The 19,400-nt window shown below is 40.9% G+C and overlaps 1 protein-coding gene across 8 annotated transcripts in view; it reads left to right on the top strand.

The window, feature by feature from the left end:
* The window catches only part of TRPM8 (transient receptor potential cation channel subfamily M member 8), a 283,346-nt gene that overhangs the window by 216,311 nt on the left and 47,635 nt on the right, over nucleotides 1-19,400 (top strand). For 7 of the 8 annotated variants that reach the window (XM_069225547.1, XM_069225544.1, XM_069225541.1 and 4 more), the window contains 3 exons: nucleotides 7,768-7,906; nucleotides 9,654-9,825; nucleotides 15,006-15,183. In XM_069225547.1, the coding sequence (XP_069081648.1) occupies nucleotides 7,768-7,906; nucleotides 9,654-9,825; nucleotides 15,006-15,183 (489 nt within the window). Of the gene's footprint in view, nucleotides 1-7,767; nucleotides 7,907-9,653; nucleotides 9,826-15,005; nucleotides 15,184-19,400 lie in introns of those variants that run through there. The other variant, XR_011201606.1, reaches the window with a different exon arrangement.

Here is a 19,400-nt window from a genome sequence, read left to right as displayed (position 1 = left end):
ACTGTAGCCGGAATTTCAGCAGAAGGCTGGCGGAATTCCAGCTACGGTCGTGGCGGCGGACGGCGGTAAGGTGGCGCTGCTGCCAGCAGCAGCGCCACGCCAGTAGAACGCCGCCAACCGCAACATGACACATGAGCAGTGTTCTGGCAGTGTTCCGCTGGTGGATGCTGCTGCTGGCAGCAGTGCTGCGTCCCGTCTCCTGCCAGAAGACACCCTGCAAGCAGGTAAGTCGGGTGCTCCGACAGGAGAGGGGTGTGGGGGTTGTTGTGTGTGTTTGCATGCGGTGTGAGGCGTGTGTGATGCGTGTGCGCATGAATGAATGTGAGTGTGCGTGTATGCTGTGATATGTGACTGCATGTGTGTATGTCAGTGTGTGTGTGTGTGTGTGCATGGATGTATGCATGCGTGGGTGAATGTGGGTATGCGTGTGTGTATGTGTGTGTTTTGCCAAGCGTGTATGTTTGTTTATGTTGGGGGTGGGTGGGGGAAGACTCTGGGGTGGGGAAGGGGGGCAGGGGAGACCCCTATCAGTGCCAAGGAATGAATTCCCAAGCACTCATAGTGCCTACCCCCATAGTTTTCAGTACAGAAGCCACGGAAACCATGGCAGGGGGCGGGGTCATATTGCCGTGGGCGGCCTAGTGACGGCTGCTGGGCTGGAGACTGTAGTCTCCAGCCCGGCGGTCGTTACCACAGTGGCAGTCGGTGTGTAACATTGGCGGTTTGGCTTTTGCCAAACCGCCAGTGAAATAATCTGGCAGTATGTACCGCCAGCCTGTTGGCAGTACTACCGCCACTACTGCACCGACCGCCAAGGTCCTAATGAGGGCCTATATCTTTATATATGTATATAGATATGAATACACACATACATACAAAGTCAGACCTAAACATTTAAAGAAAACAACACTGAAGTAGTAGAAACATTTTGGGGGTGATTCTAACTCTGGCGGGCGGCGGAGGCCACCCGCCAGAGTTCCCCCCTCCAGAATACCGCACCGCGGTCGTAAGACCGCTGCAGTGATTCTGGGTTTTCCACTGGGTTGGCGGGCGACCGCCAAAAGGCCGCCCGCCAGCCCAGTGGAAAACAACCTTCCCACGAGGACGCCGGCTCTGAATGAAGGTGCGACGGGTGCAGTTGCACCCGTCGCGAATTTCACTGTCTGCAATGCAGACAGTGAAATTCAAAGTGGGGCCCTCTTACGGGGGCCCCTGCAGTGCCCATGCCATTGGAACAGGATGGCGGTATGGGGTGTCAGAATCCCCATGGCGGCGCAGCGAGCTGCACCGCCATGGAAGATTCTTTTGGGCAGCGAAAAACCGGCGGGAGACCTCCGGTTTTCCTCTTCTGACCGCGGGCAAACCGCTGCGGTCAGAATGCCCTGCGGGGCACCGCCAGCCTGTTGGCGGTGCTCCCGCCAACCCTGGCCCCCTTTGTTTGGTTGTTATCTACAACCATAAAAGCACATATAAAACAATTTAAAAATTAACTTAAATAATTTAGTAATTAAGATCCGTGGATGGCATGCATCAATCAATAAACAATTGTTAAAAATGTAATACCTTATAAAATTATGCAAAACAGATAAAAAGCTTTGGGCCATAACAAAATTTGTAAGTGAAGTAGGTGCAGTTATCTAAAGACACTTTCTAGCTTTCAATACCGAGCATAAATAAACTGCAAGACCGTTACAAATTTCAATTGTTGGAAGAGTGTGAAGATACTGATAGGTTGTGCAATGTTGACGTACTTGCAAAGATCTTAGAAGAGGTATTCAATTTTTTTTCCTCTGTCTAATACACAATTTACAAAATAATACTGTATGTATTGTTCTTTGTGTCGAGACTGAATCACAAGGACATTTTTCTAGTACAGCACTCCAGTCATTCATAACAGGAAAACTAACCAGGCGATGGAATGTCTCAAGTCTTAAGCGAATGAGGACAAACCGATGCCTGGGGTTCAAAACGTACTTTAGGTAGGGTTCCATGCCATCCATTGTTTGCATCAGTTGGTTCCTCAGAACACTTGATTTTTGTGCTTTGATGGACCACCTTGAATCAGCCAAGTGGGTAAGGCACTCCATTCTGAGATATTTCCTGCTTAGTGTCTCTATTATATCAGGAGTTGCGTAATAGTCCGGGTGGCCCAAGTCCACAAAAAAGTTCTTAATATACACCAACCATGGAATTCTCAAAGAATGATTTAGAATTAAACAACCTTTTAAAATGGATCATTTGAGGCTTGCAAGCTCTGACAACCTGACTTTATGCCATAGCAATACTGGTTGTACCCTTATTAAATCTATAATATGCATGCCCCCCCAATTCTGAGAGACACACGAATGATGAGGTGGATTTTGGGATATTTAAAAGTGACTTTAAAAAATAATTTTCAGCTATTTGTAGCTCAATACACTTTGCATGTCCCCATAATCCCGCCCCATACGTAGCAGCAGGAAGACATTTAGCGCTGTAAATTGTCAATATATCTTTTGGGGTAATCCTCCCTACTCGCTTAGAGAAGTTGTTTATGGCCATGTTAGTTTTAATAAACTGTAATTTCCTGGTACTAATGCATTAGGACCAGGTGCCTTTGTTATCAAACTAAATTCCCAGGTATGAGAATGTTGCTGTAGCATTTATTTTCTCTCCATTTATTGCAATGGGGCAGTTCTTGGCAGTCTTGGTGCCACATTTCATTACAAATGTTTTAGAGTGGTTTATTCTAAGGCCTAGTTCTGCCATATAGTTAACGAAGGTTGCCAGAAGACGCTGCAAAGCTAATGGAGTTCGTGCCAGGAGAACAGCGTCAAAAGCATACAAGAGGACTGGAATCGGCTGATGGCCAATTTGGAGTAGACCCTTGCATTCATTGACTAATACTGTATCGAGTTTATTTATATATAGTGAAAAAAGGAATGGTGCTAATGCACAACCTTGTCATACCCCTTTGTTTATATTAAATGAGCTATTACACTCCCCATGCACCCCAAACCTTACCTTTGCGCTACGTCTAGAGTATAGCTCCCTTATAAAATGGATTATCGTTATGCCTACCCCCAGATGATAAAGGTAGACCATAACTTGCTGTGGACAACACAATCAAAGCCGAGGTCAGATCTACAAAGACCATATAAAGGTTACCTTTCTTGAACTTAGTATATTTTCCAATCAGGATGTTTAAGTTTAAAGCCTGTTCCAGCGTTCCTATCCCTGGACGAAAGCCATATTGCAAGTCCGATAGGACATTATTTGTTTCAGACCACTCCTGTAATCTATTCAGGATAATCTGTCCAGCTGTCTTTGCAAAGGAGTCAAGAAGCGAGACAGGCCTGTAACAGGCAGTATTATGATGATCGACCCTTTTGAATATTGGCACTATAATGGACTCTGCCCAAGTTGAAATAAAACCTGAGGAACAACATGCTCTCAGGACCTGAGTCAATAAAGGACCCCAAAGTGCGGTATCGGTCTTATATATGTTCACTGGGACTTCCTCTGGGTCTGGTGCTTTCCCACTTTTATGCTAAACAACGGTGTGATAGTAAAAGATTCATCTTTATGATTAGCTGTAGTCCTGAACTTTTTTAGAACTATATATTCCAGAGAAGTGGGCAATCCATTCCTCTTCTGTAATGGCAATTTCTATACTGGGAGATTCTTTTTGTCCCAGCAGCGGGGAGCTTACTACCTTCCAGAATGTGTTGTTATTGTTTTTAAGGCTGCCTTCGTGCGAGGTGTTCCAGGCCTCTTCCTTTATACATCTTTTCCTATTTTTAATGGCCTTCTTATACTCCTGTCTAAGTGTGCGGATTTCACTCTTACATCTTTGTGACTTATTTAGGGCCTTCTTAAGATTTTTATGAGCCCTAGCACAATCAGAATCAAACCAACTTGTATGTTTTGCAGTCCCTGAGTTCTCCCACTAGTACTACGTCTCTTTTTAATGCCTCATGTAATTGTAGTATAGGCTCTGATTTGTTCTTGTGGTTGTGCATTATCCTCAAGGCAGACCCCAAAATCTTTAGCGTAGTCGATAGGTAACTGCTTCATAAAACCTAGTGGCTCGATCTGCGACCAGCGTTGGGAGTACCTATCTCTTAATGCCAATTCTATATTGCTAAACAGATCCGGGGATTCCCTATGCTGCTTTTTGACTGAAGGCAAAGGGAGGTGTATGCTCTGAGGGTAATGGTCACTGAGTGCTATATTGTGAGTTTGTTGATTAGACACACTATGGGAGAAATTATTAGATATTAGAATAAAATCAATTTTATTGTTTGCGCCTCTGCCGTTATAGGTAGGTTTAAAATGCAATTTACTAGCATCAATTTCATTTGGGAAAGATAAGTCAAACCTATACATGGTGTCATTCAGTATGTTTCCAGAGTGATTTTGTGTAAAGTGGGCTAGGGCCTCATTACCCCTTTCGTAGAGGCCACAGACTTTCTCTGAGGGTTCTGTGCACAAGTGTATATTAAAATCACTGCCCCATACAATGAGGGTCTCTCTCCTGGTAATCATACACCATAATTTTAGGTCATCCTGCAATTGTCTAATAATACTTAAGACTTTAAACAAAGGAAGATTAGTATAGAAATGTATAATGACTAACTGGAAAAAACTTTGTAATTTACATACAATCATTTGATAACTAGAGTTAGAAGTTGCCATAGTCGCCTTTAACAGTTCAGGTTTGTTTGAGATATAAGTGGAGAGCCCCCCTTTCGGCCTCCCAAGTGTGGAAGGGATAGCAGGAGTGTGGAATGTCTTGTATCCATTCATATGTATGGGGTTTGTACACCAGGGTTCCTGGAAACACAAACAGGAAAATGCTCCTATAAAGTCTATCCATTCAGTATTTTCAATCTTGCTGCAGAGTCCTGCTACATTCCAAAACAGAAGTTCTAAGCCTGATCTTATGGCCCCTGCTCCGTGTGGGTCAAAGGTAACAGGTTTTACCCCATTGAGCGCAAGAGAGGAATGGATAATATACAAATGGGCAAGCTCTCCCTTTTCTCGCTCTCTGGTTCTTATGGTATGCTGATCATCAATAATTCCCACAGGTACATCCCGCTGATGCCCACGGTGAGCTTGCTAGTGTTTGATATATCAGACGTGAATTCCACAGATGTAGCACTCCCACTGTGGCCAGCCAGATCACCACTCAGTTAGTCCAATTCTTCCAGGTGCAAGAGGGCTTAAAAACTATTGCTAATAGGTACAGCATTATTACGCATGTTTATCTCTCCTAATGGTGGGCACCAGTTACTGGACTGATCCTGACCTTTATTCCCTTGGTAGAAATAACCTAATGGTAACAGTGACATTTCATGGATAGATACTTGTCGTGCACTTTATCTTTGTAAGATTCTTTCTACCAATCTTGGGGACTTAAAAGAGAGCACCACTCAGTCTCCCATTAGTGATTTCCGACTCCTACCTACCCATTTAACTTTCCTCACCATCTTTATATCTTCAAATAGGGGACCGACCATGCCAGGTTCCATTTGAGATCCTATCCAATTTAGAGATGTATTTCTTAATGCCATCTATGATTCCTGGTTATGAGCAGGTATAGTAGAGATGTTAGCCAGGATGACTACGTAGGGAGTCGCCACAGGAGGAAGATGTAAAATGTCGCTTAGAAGGAATGGTGTATCAGGGGGTGAATGAGGCATGGTTTCCCTCTCCGGGTCACTTACACTTGTGTGCACTGACGTAGTCTGATGTGCACTATGAGTGCATTCTGCACTTTTGCATGTCTCTATGGACGGCTGCTTAACTATTTCTGTAGCTGGCGGACAATGCAACTCAATTACTGGGCATGGGTTTGAGTGGGTTGTACCATTAGATTGAATAGTTGTGGGGGTTAAGTCAACTGATTGTGTCTTCAATAGGTAAAGCATAGTTGCCATGTTGCTCTCCACTTGGATTAGGCAATTTAAGAGGGTATCAAGTGATGATTTAACTGTAAGTTCTAAAGCTTTGATTGAGTCTAAAATATTTACATAAGGTTTTGATATAATTTCACTTGACTTCTGGGAGGATTTCTTTGTTACAGTTTTAATTAGCGGCTGGTCAGCGGATTGAATACTTGTATCGCCTTTATTGCAAAGTTGGGCTGTCGGAACGTTTGAAACATTTCCCCTTTGGAGTACTCAAGGCTTTCATGTACATTTAGGTGAAGGAGGAAAATCGTCGGCCTCTAGTACGGTCTTGTTAATGTATTGAATACAGCCATTTTGGACTTCATCCTGAGTTATCCTCTCTATTGCCCCAGTTCGGTGAAAGGAGTCAGAGTCTGGATTAGAGGGGCTATTATGCAAGGTTGAAGACTCTATAGAGCCCCCTTGTGACAATAGCCTTTCTTCTACATTTAAAATCTGCTCATCTATGGTCTCCATGGCATCTGAAATATACTTTAGTATTGATGTATGATCTTTGTGAGATGTGGTTTTTGCATTTGGGTGCTTCCTCTTACCCATCCTTGGCCACTAGTCTTAAACAGAATTGCCTATATAATGTTACTTTAACACATCTATGCCTGCACTGAGCCCCTAATTGTCGTACAGGCCGATATGTCTTTTGTAGTTTCTCGCATACCTCGTAGTAAGATAGCATGTCAATGTGTAGGTATAGTGCGCCGGTAGCTTTGATTTGCCTCATAGATATGGAGTAAGGCAAGGCAGCGCAAATCGTTGTACTGCCTTACTCTGCACAAGGGAGATGTTCCATGGGGGTTGCAGTGGGTGTTACCACACAGCACTCGTGGATTTTGAATGCATGCACAAATATACAAGAGCTTGTAAACATGGGGATGTGCAAAAACCTTACGCCTCCCAGGCGAGATGCAATGAGGTTTGTTTTTCCTCTTTCTATGAGTGCTGCATTCTGCATCATACATAAAAAGAGGAAAAAGTATCCCAGGATTGTTTTTGTGCAGGAAGGTTATCCTTCCTGCACAAAACCAATCCTGCCTACAACACATACACCCCTGCACCATTGTGCAAGGTTGTGTGCAGTGGTTCTAGGCAGCCAAAACGTCACTAGGGCAGTGAGAAAGGACAGGAATGTGCTGTATTGCTTATTTCCTAAAGTGACTTGCTGCATTGCCCTGTACCAAAAGCCCATAAATATGGGCCTCAGTTCATATGCAAAACAAAGAGAAGTGCATTCATTATACATAGAACAATTCATTCTTCGTACATTGATAACATTTCTTAACTTAAACACTGTGATTTTCCCACTACAGCTGCATCCTTGAGAGATACTTGCAAATGTCAGGCTGAGATGAGGGCATAATATCTCATTTGCTAGTCCTCCCATGCCATTTGCAACTAAGGTCTGCAAAATACATTTAATTATTAGTCACTGAAGTTCAATCATGTATTCGTGATATAGGTATGCGTTCATGTGACACAAGCAAGATGGAGTCAGTTTTGTTTCTGGGTTTGCTGCCTAGGCGCCAACACTATTATAGTAAATAGTTTACTCGGGAAGCCTTTGAGGTGTATAAAGGAAATTAAGTTGAGAAGGTAAATTTAACAACTTGCGCTCAATTATAACTTTGGTCCCCTTATTTCCTCAATCATTACTCTCCCTCCATCTTTTGTTAGCCTCTGTACTTGAGTCTATCAACTTGGCATGTAGAGAGGAAAAAGTGTGCCCTCAGAATATCTTCTTAAATGGTGCTTCAATGGTGCTGTGTTTGCTTGACTCTCGCTTACATCTCTTACCAAACTCTGTTTTCTTTTTCCACAGACTTCACAATTCTCCCACATCTTTGTATGCTGGAAGAGTGCTTTTCTGCCTGGATTATATGATCTTCACTATTCGACTGATCCACATATTCATTGTGAGCCGGAACCTAGGTCCGAAAATCATTATGCTGAAACGGATGGTAAGAGAGGCTGATAGTTACCGTCTGTTGTCCTAGGAATGTTCAGGGCTGGTACAGAGGGTGTGGTTCCATATATCATATTTGTTTGGATAAGTGATTCTCATTTAGATGAATTGTAAGAACATTTTCCATTATTGACACCCTGAAAGTCTGTGTGGCCTGGATCTGACCCTTAAGTTCCACTGATGGGCATGTCTGGCCTAGTATTTGAACTGCTCTCACACAAGAACAATAGTGCAGGATGATACCAACATTTGATTTATTTGTATTTCTGTGTGCCTCAGGAGATGTAATGCAGCGCTACAAAGGCTGAGGATTAACATATTGGGATAAACTGCATTTCACCTTTTTAAAGTGGGCAGCTAAGGAAACTGGTAAAGAGCTACAGAGCCTTACTTTTTTAGACTGGAGAAAGTGTGTATGCCACAGGTCCCAAAGCATTTGGCGGCAAATTTATAGTCCCCTATTGCCACCTTGGACCACATTAAAGTCATTATTTTTTACGTTAATGTGGCCCCACAAGGCCAAAATTCTGCGCCTTATTTACAGAGTGGTGCAATGCATGCATTGCGCTACTCTGTAATCCTTTGTGCACATTATGCCAGGCAGAATGTATGCAAAGGGGACGTTCTGCACTTTTAACGCCTGCCCAGGAGCAGGCATTAAAAGGGGGCTTCCATTCTTTAGAATGTGCCCCTTTGTATTCTGCAGGAGTAGCACCAATATTTTGGTGCTACTCTTGCAGAGTACATCAATAGTGCCATGAGAAAATCGCTATTGCCCCCTACCCGGCACCAAGGTCCGTCGTATTTAAAAATGGCGCACACGTGTTGCCAGTAGGGGGCGCCAAGGGGTGCAGGCAAAGTGACTTTGCACTTAGTGCAGCGCCACTTTCCATAAATCTGCCCCTTGATGTGTAATGCTACCTTCCTTAAGGAGGTGGAAAGGGGATACAGATCCTTTCATTGAGGTACGCCCTCAGAAAATGATGGATCTTCTTTATGCCCTATTTAGAGTTTGCTCTTTGGTGGATGTCTGGAAGCAGAGACACCAATGTTACCATGGTGCAGTGCTATCTCAGTCATAGATGTTGGTAGTTCTGTCATCCCTTGTACCATGTTAATCTCACAACCATATTTAGTGGGATTTAGTCCAGTGAAACAACACCATGGAAAGTGAGGTGGACTTTCAAAGAAAAGTAAGTGTTATATTTCTAAAATACTGGGAGGCTATGTTGGCAATGATGGTTAACCCGTACTTATTACATTTCCTGTTACCACATTGATAAGAAATTTCACCACCAAAATGAATTTGGTAGAATTTATCTCAAATTATCTTACAAAGCCCCAAATCAAAGTGGTTCCTCCCATGGCTGATGTTGCCACTTTAAAGAAGAAACCTCTTCCACCATGATAGAGAAATCAAAATGTAGCACAATGCTAGTTTGGCAGAGGACATGCATGTACCAAACTGCTGGTTGGAAATTCAGTCAACAAAACACTAAAGCCTTCTTCTGGTGGGCTCAGAGAACTGACAAACTCTCCAAGGCCCACATGTTCCATGTCAGGATGATGTGTATTCCCACCATGACCTGCTTATGTAGTTGTCTCCTACAAAATCTCAAAAATGACTCGTCACTCTCTTGTATGGGCAGAATGATGACTGGCCTTCCTACTTTAAACTTTTGTACAAACAGCAGCCTTCACTGGATGTATTTCTAATATTAACTTCCTTCCATCCTTTGTAGTTGCTCGATGTCTTTTTGTTCTTGTTCCTCTTCATGGTCTGGGCGCTGGCATTTGGTGTGGCACGTCAAGGGATCCTCCGCCAAAATGAGCAGCGCTGGGAGTGGATTTTCCGATCTGTCATTTACGAGCCATATCTGGCAGTGTTTGGAACATTCCCATCTGATATGGATGGTAAGGCCTTTAAGGGAGCAATAAAAAGAGTATCTGAATGCAAATCTGGATTTAAAATGCCCATTCTGAATGGACATTGCCCCTAAACCACCTCTTTCCTGTCTTATACTTTGTTTTCCAGGTTTCAACCCTGAGCCACTTCTTCTTAACACCTTTCTATCCTATTCTTCCAATTACTATTTCTCTGATTTTGTTTCTCTTTCTCTGCTGCTTCCCTGATTTCATTTCTTCAGACATCTTCAAGTCTATTTTTAATGTTCTGATTAATGTGCATCTCATTTATATGTTCCCTGTTCCATTTACTGTCTTATCCACATTCCCTATTTCATTGCACAAATGCTCTTTTTTCATTTATTTTATCATATTTATTGCCCATTTCAATATTTTGAATAGAAATCAGAACCTAGGGGAGAGAGTATCATTTTGAAGACATACTCTCCTGCAGTCTTTAATCACAGGACACAAGAATTCTTGAAATACCTCCTAATTAATACAATTACCCATCCAATCACTCTCTTCATCTGTGCACATGTCTATTACACCTGCCAAAAGGACAACAGCACACTCTTTGCTTATATCGTCAGTCTTAGTCACCATCTTCCAGCTCTTTCAAAGTGAGTGTACGGTCTTAGAGACTGCAATATTTAGAGAGATTATTCCACCAAAACCTGCAGTCAGTGCTGAACAGACTTTACTTCTGTCAACTTATCAAAAATCCAACGCCTACCAAACTTTATAAACTAGGTCTTGTGTTCTCATTAACCCAGAAATTCCACGTTTTAGCTATAAGTGCTTATCCCCGATGGGACCCCCATCAATATCAACATTGAAGCATAAAACTCAACTCACATGATGCTGTTCTTCCATCTCCCATTCTCAGAAGGTCGCTAGTCATTAAACTAGCCACATTTATTCACACCCTTGTCTTCCACCATTAGGCACCCCAAATGAGATCCCATCAGCCATGACATTGTCCATGGGCAAATAGCACCTATCAAAACCAAGGCATCCAAGTTGATTAAGGCTACGTCGATGACTAGTACACCAGTAAGCTCAGCTTACTGAAACAATATGTTCAAATGTCAATGATGCACTGGAAGTATTCCCAGCATCCGAAGGACTGCCTAGCCTGCCACAGGTACCATACAGAAAGAAGAACACGTATTTCCAATCATGCATCTATGATACAGGAAGAACCTAAAAACATCTTAAGAATCTTGGAGGAGTTGGTAACACTCTGCAACCCTCCTCTCTCCCAGTTCTTTAACAATCTCTCCTCGACAGGCTATGAAATCTCTTCAGGTTCGAGACCAGCATTTTTCAGGTAACAATTTCAAATACAGTAACCTCCTCTTATAATCTTCTTCACACCACTACACCATTACAGTCATCTATGTGGCTGGAATCACAAAACTCTTCTATATTTTTATTCAGAAAACAAATTAGGCACCTGGAATGCCAAAATGCTGAACATGGTCCTCTGAACTGTGGTCTTTCCTTTATATATACTTCTCTTATTATACTACACAAAGCATTCCACAGAAGTTAAATAATGCATTTTTGTATTTAAGATTTATTTGGGGGTAATGCTGTAATCATCACCTCCTTCCAAAAATCACAGGTGAACAACCCTTGATTCTTCCCAGCTCTTCGGTGGCCTTTCAAGCACTCCTAAAAAAGTCCAAAATCTCATCAAAGGACCCTAACACCCTAACTAATATAAAAGAGAACTGTGCTACTCTAGGCGTGATAGGCACCTTATTGCTTCTTGGCCGCTCCATAGCCATGGACAACAGTGGTGGCTGCCGCCAGTCTCAGGTGGTGGGCAGGCCGGGGGTAGGGGTGGGGAGGGGGCAGTGGGGATGTTAGTGGAATGAATAATAAAACAATTAAAATTTACCTGGCTCGCGATCCTGCTGCCGGCTGCCTCCGTCACGCCTCTCTTCCCGGCAAAGACTGGGGCACAGGCTCCCAATCCAGATGCTGTTCCCATGCTAAAGCAAGCATGAGAGTAGTGCCGGGATTGGCCTGAGTGGGCTGGTCTGACGCTCGCTTAGGCACAGGGAGCAGGTACCATTTCTACAGCCCGGCTGTGTAACAGAGCCAGGTTGGAGAAATGTAAGTGCACATGTCAGTTTGGCCAGCCTGAGATGGCAGGCCAAACCGACATGTGCACTTTACAGTGTCCAACACTCCTCCTTCCTCCAGCTGTCCATGGAGGATGGCCCAGCCCCGCCTCGCCCTACAGTCATGGCATCCGCTCACTCAGCCGGGGTCCAGGGAATGAAAAATGAAATGATAATAAAATTGTTTTATTATTATTTTATTTTTTATTACCTGGTGTGGAGCAGGTGGGCGATGCTCCTCCGCTATTTTGGAGGAACCACCCCTGGTGGACACCATCAGACATGTAAGGTCATATTTCCTCAGATAACAATCCCTGACCAAGCAGCCACCACAGCTGTTCCTTCTCGCTCTCCTCCTTCTTCCATGGGAATCCCTCACACTTCTCAGTATGGAAGAACCTTGGAATTAACTTTGAGACACAGTGAGCATTCTAACCACAAACCATTGGCAATATGTCACTAGACCATTGTGGGTCACAATCAATGGTTGTTATACACTATCTTGTGACCCACCACATCGTGGGTCTTTGTATTGGATGTTCTACATCATGGTACATTACGTCATCTAATGGGAGATGACCCCTGTGACTTTTGTGCCTTCCATGTAGAGATCCAGAATGCAGTGGACCCAATGTAGTTGAGCTGCATCAAATATAAGCAATCCCTACAAGCAACTTCCATCACCTGTGGGTAGCTCCTCCACTTATTCACAAGGCCCTAGCAATGTTTATCTTCCACCACGGCTATTTCAAATTTCAATTATGCTTTCATAATTCATTGTCTGATTATAAATATATAACATGATCACACACCTTATGAAATCTAGATTGAAATCTACGTTACACTTTCTTGTATATCACAAGTAATTTGTTAGCCTTATTATGTTACTCTTTAAACCAGTTCACAATGGAAAGAAGAATGGAATTAGAATGTTGCCTTTCAAAGATGTATACACATTCATAAATTCATGCTGTACTGCATCACAGGTCAACAAATTGTTTCAGTTTTCATGATGTTTGAGGCATACAATTCCACTTGTATGTTATCAGTTGGTATAACTTATGACATTATCAAATGTGCACGTAACGCAAAAATAGCGCAACATGCTGCAATTGCTAAAGTTTTAGATTCATTTGTGTGAGTGATGAAAACTTTCAAGGTGCCGATTGCTTCCAGACCTCAATTTATCACACTAAGGAACTTGGCACTAGGGGGCATATGTATCAAATGATTTTGCATTCACAAAAGGTGCAAATCGCTAAATTCTACCGTTTGTGAATGCAAAATAGCCTTTCCAAATGTATGAAAGGCATAAGCAGTCCAATTTTAGGGAATCCATTTTTTTTGCAATTTCCTAAAACTGGGACTCCAAATAGGGAATCATAAATTGTGATTCCCTAAATAGGAAATCACAAGTAGGGATGTCCTATTTGTGATTCCCTCTGCACATGTACCAAGTGTTTCCTAAATGCGAAATGGGCATTGAGGAAATGTTATTGCCATAGACCCCAAGTTAATGGTAACCATGTGCAATTTTTAAAAAAGCCCTAAAAATGAATTTTTTAAAGTGCCAAGTAGAGCCAAGCAGCAAACACATGCTCCTAGGGCATGTGTGCGCTTAACATGTGCTCAATTGATTAAAGCGGTGCATCAAAGGAGGCCTTAGAGCCCTAGGCACCCTTGGTTTTGCATTTCCTAATTTGTGATTTCCTAGTGGGAAATCACAAATTAGGAAATGCAAAACCATTCGCACCTTTGGGCCTTTAGTCCAATAGGAAATAATGGAGTCACATTTCCTAATAGCGATTGCCTAATAGTGATTGAGACTCTGTGGGAATCGCTATTAGGGAATCACTATTTTGTTGCATACCATTTTGCATTTCCTAAATAGTGATTACCTAAAATTCACTATTTAGGAAATGCAAAATGGAAGTTTGATACATGTAGCCCTAGATCTAGTAATGTTAGCATTTGTCAATAGAATTATTCAGAAATTCATGAAATGTGATTACTGACATTTCAACAAGCAAATCTCTTAGCACAGCTACCTTAGCATATAACCTTGATGCAGCAAGAGCACAGACATTGACATACAGCTTTGCACACAAACCAGAGACATTATGATTGTGGGAAACAACATTGACCATTATGACTGGTAAGGGGCAGCATGTCAATGTCTACAAAAAGCACTTTCGGTTAGCTGGTGTGTTGATGGTAAGTACAGCTTCCATTGAAGTTATATTAGAATGTTAGCCACTGAATTTCAGGTGACCTGGAAAAAAGAGAGAAGAAAAAGAGTGATTGGGATATGACAAGAATAGAAAGATACAAGTGATTAACAGCAGGATTTGGAAATGGACTTAGAGTCAAAGGAGAGTTGAAGAGAAAAACCAAACAGTGGCACTAGTGAAAGTGGGAATTAGTGGGAGGATGATCTAAGAGGGATGAAGATGAGAAAATACTCATCAAGCTCTATTTGTAAGTTATATTTAATGCAAATAGGAGGAAGAAAAGGGTGAATATTTCTTATTCCAGGTCTCTTCTCTTTCATACTTTCTATTCAGTGTCAGTTTTCTCTTTCAGTGTTAATCCTTACTTGCATCTTGGTTTCAGGAAACCCCATAGATTCATCAGTTTGAATCCTCGAGGTTAAAGTACACAGATTCATAAAACCATGAATTTTTGTTTGGATACTTCAGTTTCTTTCACTCCTTGTTCCTGTGTTTGAGGTGCCTCCTTAGATTGCACACCTTCTGTTCCAAGAGCCGAGGTGCAGACAGTTTCTTCAGTGTATTGGGTTCCATATCTTCGAAGGGCTTTCCTCTTCTCTTTTTTGGCATTGGACAGGTTCATAAATTATTCATATATTGTATGTGGAATTCTATTTCTGGAGTTACAGGAACTTGAATATATTTCTCACTTCTCTTTTTAGGGTTTCAGTCACACTGACATTAATTATTCACACATTGTACCCAGGCATCCGGCATCTTCATAGATTAATCATGGGTTTAATGTTCACCCATAAAGTCACTATATCTTGATGCTCTGTTTCAGGGACTGCTATTGATTTTGATCTCTGTACCTTCAGCGGGAATGAGTCAAAGCCTCTCTGTGTGGAATTAGACTCTGATGGCCTCCCACGTTACCCTGAGTGGATGACCATCCCATTGATGTGTATCTATATGCTCTTCATCAACATCCTGCTGGTGAACCTGCTGACTGCCATGTTTGGGTATGTAATTTAAATATTATTAAATCATTTATTAAGAAAATCACCACAATGACCATATTGTCAAAAGAAACGTAGCAACAAAATATTTCTAGAGACGTCAGTATCTGAATCTCAGAGGTTAGGGTTGAGGTGAAAGTGTTCAGTGGCGTCCTACGAAAAACAAGAAACAATGGTGACCCTAATAAAAACACTGTGGTAATGGTTCCTCGATATAGTGTTATGTGTAATTTCTTGATTTTAGAGTTCAAGTTTATAATATAAATACCACATGAATCAGTTTGCTTCCATTAAGACTCTAAGACACATGGTAATATTGCAACATTTCATGAATACATTTATAAGATAACATATCCTAAATTTTTGTGTGTCTACTGACCAGAAAACTATTTTTCTCCATTTTGAACTATTGACAATATTTTGCAAGACAACTGAATGAGTTATATATCTCAACTTGCATTGTTACCTCTCTGTTATCCTGATAACCTTTTTCTATTCCCTTTTCACCTGGATACATTAGGCCTGATTACAGCAGTGCTCATTTCAATGAAAAATGTACACATGTCAGTGGAAGGTGTCTTAGTTCTCAAAATGGCAAGAGCTGAAATACTAATTTTGAAAGACGTTTTACACATTTTTATATTTCATGTCACCTCTGAACTTCCTCTTCAATCATCATTCCTTGCTCAGATAGAAAATATTCTTTAGATGCACAGTAGTAGAGAAAGTGTGACTGACCCTAAAAATGTTACTTTTCACTTCAAAAATGTGTGACCACTGCAATAGTTACGGAGTCATCCTCACAAGATGTGAAATGACTTTTCATTTTAGCAGTACAAACGTACTATTGACAATGGTAACTCTTGTAATGGTTAACTTGCTGCCTATTTTATATACTTGCTCAAGATGTTGACCCGCAGATATATGATTAAGCCAGCTTTTAATCAGTGTGAAGGTTTCCTGACTATACCTACCTAACATTGACCTCTGACTTCATATTAATTCAAATTTTGGGTTAAAATCTAAATGACAGATAAATAACAAAAATCATGTCAAGAGTAATACAGTTGAGAAATTAATGGTTTAAATCTGGCTTGTAGTGAAGTGCAAAGTGGAACAAAATATTCAGTGACAGTTCAACAACAGTAATAATATAGTGAACAACTCCATTAGAACAAAAAACAAAAATTCTATTAGGTAAAGATTACTGAACTAACCCTAAGTAGCACCCAAGCCCCACCTCCTACCTTCCAGGGGATAAAACTCTGAACAACTGGTCCTGAGCTATAACACTTCTCCTTACCTCACCCTTGAACTTGCACCTGAACATGCAATAGCCACATAGACTTTTACCCTGAGCTCAAGTCAAACTCTCCAAAAAGGTTCTTGCCAACTTTTCAAAAAACATAATGTGGCCTATTCACAATGGGAAACTCACATGTGAGTAAATCTACATGTGTAAAGCTACTGTAAAACCTTTGAGTAACTTTACTGTTTTGTGCTATTCATCATTTCTGACTGTGCATTTACTCAAAAGTGTAGACTTCCATATCCCCATCCCCTTAAAAAGTGGGTGGAGTCAGCAAAAACTTCAAATACAACCGAAAAGTTCTACCAGTAGAGATTTTTCAACTATATATTACCTTCTGCACACTTAGCAGAGTCCTCTGGGGTCGAGAACTCCGCATGATAAAGTATAGAGAAAAGTTAAAAGTTTATAAAACATTTAAAGAATAATGTTAATGTATCACTGCATTACTAACATAATTTTACATTTCAAATGTAATTATCTTTTGAAGAAGAAGATCCTTCCTAAAGTAACTAAAGTAAAATAATATTTGTATTCTTTTTAAAATTATTAAAAGTGATGCATAGAAAATGAATTAAAAATAATTACATGACTTCTTAATAAATACTATTTTACATTAATTATTTTGATTTAAACAGGTTAGTAAAATGATTATGTTTTATTTTAAGATTATTTCAACATTAAATACAATGTAATTATATTTTATCAGGAAGATAATTTAATTTTTTGTAACATCAGTTCCCACTGGTTTCCTACCATTATTATTTTCTATGGGATGATGTTGCAATACATGTCAGTGGCCATGTGTGGTGCTGGGTGTACATCAGCTCTGTGGAGGGGGAATTTACCACTAGGTTAGGTCTCCTTTTGACCCCATCTTGACCCTCCATTAATCAATCCTTACTCTTCCCTATTCCCTTTCCTTTTAGTGGTTAGTATGCCTCATTTTCCAGACACTCCACTCCCAAATTTACTACTAAAACGTATACATATGTGTACAGAAACTCCACAATTGGGTCAGAGATCTCCACACAGAAAAATACAGGAGAGGTTGGGGTGTAAACCTCATATGTAGAATTATGGCATGTATTTTGTAGTTTGTTTGTAGTACTATAGTCTACAAAATGCAGTTTGAGAACAGGCCCAGTTATCTATGTATCTTCCCCCCCTGAACACCATTTATTAGCTCTGTGACAGTTGGAAGTATATTTGCTACAGCTGTTTCTATCAAAACTCTAGAAATGTACACTGCATGTCAGAATGGTAGAGTGTGTTGAGAATAATTTTAAGTTTACTCTCTAGAACGCGGATGTTAGAGGCCAAATGAGGGACATGTGTGAGATATCTGCCTATCTGTGAAGGGTGAGGGGAGGACAGAGTGGTATGAAGGTAATACTAGAACAAGTTGTGAGATAGTGGGGTTGAGTTATTTTCTGGCTTTATATTGGAATTCCCTGGAACAGGAAGACTATACTGCCAGTGTATGTGCCATATAAATTAATGTTTCCTGCCACACAAGTTAAGTATCTCTGCCACATAATGTGGTCATTCATTGCTGCACAATCCTAATGGTCATGCCAATAGGAAAGGTCTGCATGGTGGCTCAGGGCTGTCATAATGGTGTTAAAACACATATTTCAAAGGTTTATATAGCACAGCATTTTGTGTAAAAAAAAAACACAAAAACGTGGCCAGAGGCAGTGTGCAGCAGAGAAGGGAAATCTTTTCGAAGGAGCTGGATGTAAAATCAGACAATCCCAGAAATTCACTGAAAAAAAGCTGCAGTTAAAATGAAGTTATGTTTAGGATTCGTTCTAACATCTTAATACATTTTTTTTGGTTTTATTTAAAACACACAGTTAAAGTGAAGTTGTAGTTGCAAAACAAAACCTGAATTGACCAGTTCCCCAAAACTGGTAAAGTAGCCCTGCAGTGCATTACTTAAATACCAAATGGAATGCTTATGACCTCACAATATTTATACCCATGAGTAATAACACCTAAAAGTATAACATTAATACTTCACAACACATGTGCAAACCAACAAATAATGCTAGATTCATAGTTCTCTATTAATGTTAAGAGAAATCTGATATCTAATATCATCTGTAAGATTATTTAAGAAATAAGTAATTGCATCTGTCACATCACGTGAGGTCAAGAACGTTGTATCTGGTGTGCAGTGCTGTTTACAGCCTACTTACCATTATCTACCCCCAGTTTTCAACATCCTTCTTAGATTCTCATGCTTGAAAGATTAACCTATTGTCAGACTGGGAATCATCAGTAGATATGCAAAAATCAGCACTGTCCGAAATGTACCCCTTAAGACAGTCCTGACTCAGCCATCTAAGGGCCTGATTTATGGAAAGTTAGTGCCGCCTTTGCGTCTTTTTTTTATGCAAAAGCTGCGCAAACATTCAAAATATAATTATATTTTGTACGTTTGCGCTGCTTTTGCGTCAAAAAATGACACAAATGCGACGCTAACTTTTCATAAATCTGGCCCTAAGTTTTTTAACAGCAAAGCAGCCAATTAGGTGGAGAGGCTTTGTGCACAGATCCCCAAATGTTTCCATGATTCCGAATATTTACACACTATTGCAAAAGGTAATAATGGGATCCTTATGAAATGGGAGGTGGGAGTTTCCACTTTGTATATGAAATACGTAGAACTTGGATGCACTGGTTCTTCCATAAATTCACTTGTTTGGATCACAACTAAAAACCAGTACAAAAATATGGGAATAAAGCTCACCTGAATTGAAAAGGTGTCCCATCAATGAAGAATCGCTTACATTGTAGGGACCACTTTTTCTTCCCCAGGCTTACCCCATATCCCGAAAGAATGGAGTCACTTCTTAATAAACCAGTTTAAAATAATTAAGGCCAATCGGTATGTGCTGTAAAA

This window comes from Pleurodeles waltl, chromosome 3_1 (assembly GCF_031143425.1).
Source record: "Pleurodeles waltl isolate 20211129_DDA chromosome 3_1, aPleWal1.hap1.20221129, whole genome shotgun sequence".
NCBI classification, from domain to species: Eukaryota; Metazoa; Chordata; class Amphibia; order Caudata; family Salamandridae; genus Pleurodeles; species Pleurodeles waltl.
The sequence above is the reverse complement of the archived record's forward strand: the minus strand, read 5'-3'. Positions and strand labels throughout refer to the sequence as shown.